This window comes from Solanum pennellii, chromosome 1 (assembly GCF_001406875.1).
Source record: "Solanum pennellii chromosome 1, SPENNV200".
Classification (NCBI taxonomy): Eukaryota; Viridiplantae; Streptophyta; class Magnoliopsida; order Solanales; family Solanaceae; genus Solanum; species Solanum pennellii.
Genome location: NC_028637.1, coordinates 104,703,045 through 104,710,812, shown reverse-complemented (window position 1 = coordinate 104,710,812; position 7,768 = coordinate 104,703,045). Strand labels below are relative to the sequence as shown.

The 7,768-nt window shown below is 30.0% G+C and overlaps 1 protein-coding gene and 1 pseudogene across 1 annotated transcript; one reads left to right on the top strand and one right to left on the bottom strand.

The window, feature by feature from the left end:
- Positions 1-975: 975 nt before the first annotated feature.
- On the top strand, positions 976-4,379 carry LOC107009125 (gamma-glutamyl peptidase 5-like). The gene is made up of 4 exons (XM_015208401.2): positions 976-1,454; positions 3,427-3,576; positions 3,658-3,825; positions 4,081-4,379. Exons 1-4 carry the CDS (start codon positions 1,146-1,148, stop codon positions 4,180-4,182), a joined length of 729 nt encoding a protein of 242 aa, XP_015063887.1. The 5' UTR covers positions 976-1,145; the 3' UTR covers positions 4,183-4,379.
- Positions 4,380-6,944: 2,565 nt separating this feature from the next.
- LOC107026023 overlaps positions 6,945-7,768 on the bottom strand; it is a 5,947-nt pseudogene continuing 5,123 nt past the window's right edge.

Sequence of the window (7,768 nt, the reverse complement as noted above, 5' to 3'; positions counted from 1 at the left end):
TAAATAAATTAATCATTTTGACTTACTACAAATTGAAAAAACACTACTATATTATTTATATAGTTAAATCTTACAAACTATCTTATACTATATTTATTAAATTTATATGTTCAGCAGTAAATCTAAGCAACCAGCCATTTTAAATCTCATTACGTGAGTTAGCAGCCATGAAATTCGCCACTTCATGAGAATTAAATTGATGATCGACATAAAAAAAATATTTGTGAAAAATATTCTTTTGTCAAAGTGAAGCGATATTCAGTGGCAAATCAAACTTTATTACCTAAAATGTTATAGAGCCACCATATTAGAAGTTTGGGTTAGAATGATAATTTCTCATATAATTTTATGATAATATTTTCTAGTAACTTCTAATTTTTTTTCTTAATATGTAAAAGATTCAAATATATCTCTAACATATTAGAAATAGTTTAAACATATTTTATTATACCTACGTTGAATTATTATATGAATTGACATCGAAATTAATATAAAACGAGAGATAAAAAATGATTTAATTGGTGCTAGTATTCATTTAATTTGTGTAGGTTGGGTCATTAAGGGTTCAATTCCTTCTGAGTTGTGTTAGCATTCCACGTGGAATATTTATTCAAATATACATCATATGATTTTACCTTTTATGGAGGGATAATATTAAGATTGAAAATAACTTTAGAGCAAATTTAATCTAATAGAAGAGATTTTTCTTTTCTTCTTAAATCTTTGCTAATTAGTTAAGGACATTTACCAAAGACAAACTTAATCCAATAAATAGAAGGAAGAGATTTTTAAGTTATTTATAATAATACATTAAAGACAACTTTTATTTTTTCATAGTAATTACTAATGAAGCCTAAACATAATCAAGGGTTAATTGTGTCAATAGCATACTAATTATTAGTAAACTGATAATCAAAGGACGAAATTGCAAATAAAATAATTTTGAGTTTATATAAACACCCTGTTTTCCTAATTCTTCCTTCATCAATTCATAAGCAAAACAAAATTGAGAAAAATCTCCATCTCTCTCTAGACCTTCCTCTAGAGAGAGAATCTATATCTATCTATATATATATATCAGTGAGTGAGAAGATTTAAGAAGATTTCTTCTTCTTTATTTCTGAAAAATCTGTAATTAATTAATAATGGAAGGAAAAAAATTTGCAGTTCTATTATGTGCAGAGGATTCAGAATACGTGAAGAAGAAATACGGTGGTTATTTCGGGGTTTTCGTGAGAATGCTGGCGGAGGAAGGGGAAACGTGGGACTTTTTCCGGGTGGCTCATGGCGAGTTTCCGACGGATGATGAGATCGGAGAATTCGATGGATTTGTAATCACCGGAAGTTGCAATGACGCGCATGGTAATGATTTGTGGATCTGCAAGTTACTCAATCTGCTCAAAAAAATTGATTCAATGAAGAAGAAAGTTTTGGGTATTTGCTTTGGACACCAGGTATTTCTTTTAATTTACTATTTTACTCATCATCAATTCTATTTTTAATCGTAAGTTCGTTACTCTTTTTATTTGTTTTGCTAAATTTATTACATGACATGTCTAAAAAAGTCGCAAAATTTATAAATATCTTATAAACTTTACCTTTTTTTAAGTATATATGAGTAAAAATTATACAAATAAATTGAGACGGAAATGGAAGGAGTATCTTATTTTAAGGCTTCTTTTGAGTGTTGAAATTTGTTGTAAATTCGTTTACTTACAGCTGTCTTTTTTAATTTGCGTCTCTGTTTTTCCGTTTGCTGTCTTTTCCAATTGTCACGAACGCACTTTAAATGCTTTGTTCTTGTACGTTTCATACGTGGCTTATTACTAGCTTTATTTATTCATAAAGTATAACAAAAAGTAAACTAATTTCACAATATAAGCTAAGAAGGATGGATAAAATAATTTAAAAAATAATTAATAGTTATATACTAAAATAAAATAAATTCACATTTCACTTCAAAATTATTATTCTTATTCTACCGACCAAGCCACCTTGAAATGCTAGAATCTTACGTACATTAATGGAAATTTCAATTTAGGTAATTGTTATTTTGTAAAACTCTTTTCTGTACTATGCGATTATTTACTAGTTGGGACATTACTATTTTATATGAAAATCTGCTAACATATTTGGACAAATATTATTTTAGTAGTAGCAATTTCCGTGTTACGAAGTTATGTCTTAATTCATCTTCCCATCCGTAGGAAAAAATAAATTTTTCCTTTAAAATATAAACATCATTCATAACTTGTTTTACGTATAAAATCGAATAAATAGACAAATTTATCTTGTGTTTTACATGTATATTATGCCGTAGAGGATATATATATGTGTACTTATTTTATTTTACACAAGTTTAAGTGTTTAAATATCAGCTGAAGTCAAGTTAAAAAAATGTATTTTTGTATTACTTCCTCAATCTATTTTACTTGTTATTATCCTTTAAAAAATAAAAATAAAATTACAATTTGGGAGGATTACATGAGAGGGACCCTAGTGGTCCAAAAGCAAAAAGAGGTGTGAGTGAGATTTGGGACCATATGCCAAAAACTGAGTGAGAAGTTGGAACTATTCTGGGATAGAGTTGGTGAAATTTGGATAGAAGGGGGATTTTGGTCCCCTCACACTTTCAAATTGATAATTATAGACAGCCCATATATTTTGGGATTCTTTAGGCACATATTTGGATGAATTCTTGTCACGTGTTCCTCTTTGATTTTTCACCAGTAGTAGTAGCCTTTTGTCATATACTTACTTCACCTAACTATGTACTATAATTTAGTCTGCCAAATGATAAATGCCGTCCAATTCAAAAAAATAAAATAAAAATCACTCATTAAAACTAAAACTAAAACTAATTAAGCATCTTCTAGGGCAGAGAGTTTCAATGTACTGCACTCCCTCTGTTTAATTAATCGTTCTACTTTTCTTTTTGTTCATTTCACGAAAAATGTTTATTTTTTTTTAGCAAATTTTTAAATTAATTACAACTTTGGTTGTTTTATACTTGGTTATCATTTCAAGTATAAGTTTTTGTACTTGGATTGGATATGTAAGTTTTATATAATAAGAATCTAAAAAAGAAATAATATAACCGGTTAAACTGCATTAATAATGTATAAGAAATTAATAATGACAAAATTCAATAATTTGTAAATTTTCCCGTTCAAGCTAAAGATCCAATGTTTGTTTATGTTATCTAACCTATGATTTGGCAATGAGAAGGATTAGATGAAGAGAGGATTAATTAATAATAATTAAGTAGAAAGATAAGGTTGTGTTGTCGGTGACCTATTACAACCTCCAAATCCAACATCACCCACAAAGATAGAAAATATTTATTGGAATTTTGTGACATATTATATGATGCAAATTGTTGTTTTTTTTTAATTATTTTTTTTGCTAAATTTTCTTTTATCCTAGATATTAGGACGATCATTGGGTGGCACTATAGAGAGAGCTACTAATGGATGGGACATTGGCGTGACTACTGTTAATTTATCAACATCAAAGCAATTCAACTCTCTCAAATTACCTGCATTTTTGCAAATTATCGAGTGTCATCGCGATGAGGTTTGTATCAAATTCCTCTCTAGTTGAATACTAGTGTAGTACAAAAATTTTCTAAAAATGTGTAGGTTGTTTTGGAATTAGATCCGTGAACTTCCACCAAAAGCAGAGGTAATGGCATGGTCCAACAAAACTGGAATTGAAATGTTTAGATATGGTGATCATATAATGGGCATTCAAGGTCACCCTGAATACACCAAAGACATTCTTCTCCATCTCATTGATCGTCTTCTTCAACACAACCTTATTGAGGTAATCTAAGGGCAGAGTACAGTTCTGTTTACAAAATGATTTTCATCTACAACTCAATAAATTGTCTTTTAGACTATTCAAAATCCATGTCATTATATTATCTACTTTATCTAGCTGACCTACTAGTAGGTGTGCCAAATGACATCTTCAACAGTCAGTGTGCCACATGTTTAGAATGTGTGCCATGATTGATTGATATTATTAAAAATTTCATGTGAAATATGTCAATTATAAAGCTTGACTTTTTTGTTGTAGGAGAGCATGGCTGATGTGGCCAAGGCAAAGGTTGAAGAGTGTGAACCAGACAGGGAGCAATGGAAGAAATTATGCATTAGCTTTCTCAAGGGTAAATTGTGATTGGAATTTATTGGAATTGGTCAAAAAGTGTAAATAGGAGATGATGGTGTTAGATGAATGAATTTTTAGACTGTTTTGGACTTTTGAACTTATTAGACATCCATTACATATCATTATCAACAATTTTATATTAAACTTTTAACTATTGAAATTGATAACTAAGTTCAATTGCAATTGAATTATTTTCATTTCATTAACTAGCGTCTCTTTATTTGTGTATTTTATCTAAAAATATGTAACAAGTTTAATAATTAATAAAACCAACCATAATTTCGAATTTACCACATTTGGAGTGGTGGAGAGGCCAAAACATGAAACTTGTCTTTTCAATTGACTATTCCGCCAAAGTGTAAAATGATTATGCTGTTCTGATTAAGTTGAGTTGAAATGAATGAGCTAATAAATCAGTTCATTTAATTTTTATTCTTTATTTGCTCTTTTATATAAAATAATAATTAAGGCAACTAGTAAAACATTTTTTGTTTTGTATTATGGATACATATAACATATATTAAACACCATATATAAATTCTTCTTAAATAAATATTTATTAATTACTTTACCTATACTCCTTTTCCTAGTATCTTAGTTTAAAGGCCTATTCATCTCTTCTATATATCCTAATACTTCATTTTATTTGTGATTCAAAATTTACTTAATTATGTGATATTTGTTTTTATCTTCTTTTCAATATTGTAATAACTTAATTGAGAGAGTAGAAGAAGAATAGTAGCAAAAGAAGAAGAAAATACCATTTGAAAAAGCTTTTGAAACAAAATAAATAAATGAAAGAATGTCAGCTTACCAATTGAAAATTTAAATGAATCTATCAGCCAAATTCCCCATTTAAATCTTCATACCGTGTTAGAACAAATTCATAATTTGAAGTTAATTACGATAATTTATATATAGCTAATATACACTAAAAACATAAGTTCACAATCATAATTCATATGATTATATATATCTATTGTAATTTCAATACACTACATCTACCTCCTTAGTTTGATTGACAATGTTAATTAATTTCATCAACTCGAGTTTTGTGGCTATGTGATACGTCTTAAAGAACAAAATATATAGTGACTACATGGCATCATTTTACTAGAAATAAATTTTTACTAAGTGGTCAAACAAGTTCATCTTACTCATTCAAAAAAAAAAATCATTTTTTTGCAAAGTATAGAAAATACTACAAATTAAAAATTTGTTGCGACCCTTTGATTATTTGTCCGTTTTAATAGTTAATTATTTATTCTATGTTAAAATTAATTTATTTGTTGGTTTATAAGTTGCAGTATTAGCTAGATTATTATATAATCTAATATTAAACTATTGAAATATGTTCCCAATTATAGTATAAAATGGTTTTCTCACTTCCAACGGACAAGTTGATAGCTAAAATAAGTATTACATCGATCTGAAGTTAAAACATATTTTGGTAGTCAACGAAGATGAACATGTAGATTAATTTTATAGAAATAATATCTAGTGTAGCAATATAATACTGCTGCCGCACAACACCTAAGGCCCTTGAGACGCTCAAAAACTTGTTTCATTAACATCAGACTTGACATTGTATGCAGCTGCAATGTATATTATAAACATGGTTAAGGCAATCAAAAAATGGGATACATAAAAGGAACAATGAACTTGACAAAAATCAACAAATGCAAACAAAGATAGTTCATTTTGAACACAAAACTCTACTAAGTACAAAGTAGTTGCCTCTTTTCCTTCTCTTTTCTTCCACATTCTTAGTCTCAAATATAATGTCAACTTCTATTAAAACAAATATACCGAAACTGAGTAGAACATCAGCTCCTAAAGATCTCTACTGAGTGAGATAAGTCTTCAAAAACTTCCAAGGAAAAAAGGTCGTGGACACCTCTAAGATTTTTTTTTTACTTTCAGTATCACGTGACAATGAAAGTAACACTAGTTAGTGAAAAATAATTAGTTTTATAGAAGAACATAAAAAAAAAATAGAAATTATAATATATTTAGTGATATGGTGAATTTATAGTGGATAAAAATTAGAAGCTTAACCCATTCCATATAAAAAAAAAATCACTCACCCAATCCATAAAAATATGGACGGATTCAGCGGGTTACTAAACTATGAGCACATTTTACCGGGCACTAGACTTCTAATTCATGGGAAGGACTGCTTGGTGATAGACCACAACAAAATGTTTCAAGCAGTCAAGGAAGTTGTGATAATCAAAGCCAAAAGATATAAGGTGCATACAGACTCAAAAAACTCAGAGGTAAGATGTAGAGACTCAAAAAGCACAACCTACAGAGGTTCAAAGTGCCTCACTAAGAAAGTTATCCAGAGGAACACAACCTCCTATATGGATGAAGGATTTTGTCTCTCTGAATATACATTAAGATGCTCCTTACAATAGGGTAGATATGAGTAGTTAGTTGTTGGGCAAATATCAAGTTTTACATAGGGAATAAAACACAGTCGATGATCATTGGTGGCCGTACAAGCTATCGAGTCATATATTCGCTCATCCAATATATGATAATTACATGAAAATATGTTTGAATTTGAGCACAAAATCAAGAAAAATGGTTGAATGAAATGGAGAGTTGATTGTGTCTCAAATAACAACGGTCCGGTGGAATTGATCACAATCGTTTAACATTAATTTTAAACCATGGAGTTTGACAATGTGGACTCTGATTGCAATGTTTTTAAATTTTGTTAGCTAGCGTAGTACCTCTATTTTATTCTGCCGTTTGCTGTGGTACGTCGTAAACAGAAACATATATTAAATCCAACGGACAACTTGATGGCTAAAAGAAAACATCTGAACGTAACATATTTTGGAAGTCGTCGACAAAGATCAAGCACAAAAAGACGCACGTTAGTCTATATAGAAACAACTGGTTTCTTCTCCACACCCCTCTCACCATGATGCTGCCATGGAACACCTAAGGCCCTTCAGACGCTCAAAAACTTGTTTCATTTCTGGCCGTTTATTTGGTTTTTCATCCATACACTGTCTTGTAAGTTCTGTAATTTTACGTCCATCCCGACGATCAAAGTCAGCATTATCCTGAAAACTTAGGTCGACATATGAATGCCTGGATTTCACGGCCCCATTATGAATTGCCGTCCCTGTATATTTTTCCTTGTCAAGAGCTCTCTTGCTTGTAAGATTAAAGAGCAAAACACCGAATGCATATACATCAAACTTTACACTGTATGCAGCTGCAATGCATTTCATAAACATGGTTAGGCCAATCAAAAAAAAAAAAAAAACTCCACTAGGATAAATAAAAAGAATAACGAACTTGCCAAAAAGCAACTAATGCAAAGAATGTCCCACATCAATCAGATGATTGTCTATCACCCACCTTTGACCCCAATCCCAACCATAGTACTGTTCCAAAGGAAATGCAAACTTTCCATCTATGCTGTTTGCTTTCTAGTTGCAGTATGGGATATCTTGTTGCTTTGAAATCAGATATTAACTTGAATCTTTGTTTAATGCAGATTTTGGGGCTATCAAAAAACTTCTTCCAGGATCGAAAGCATGCATTAGTGTTGGACTTGTGTATGTCACAAAGG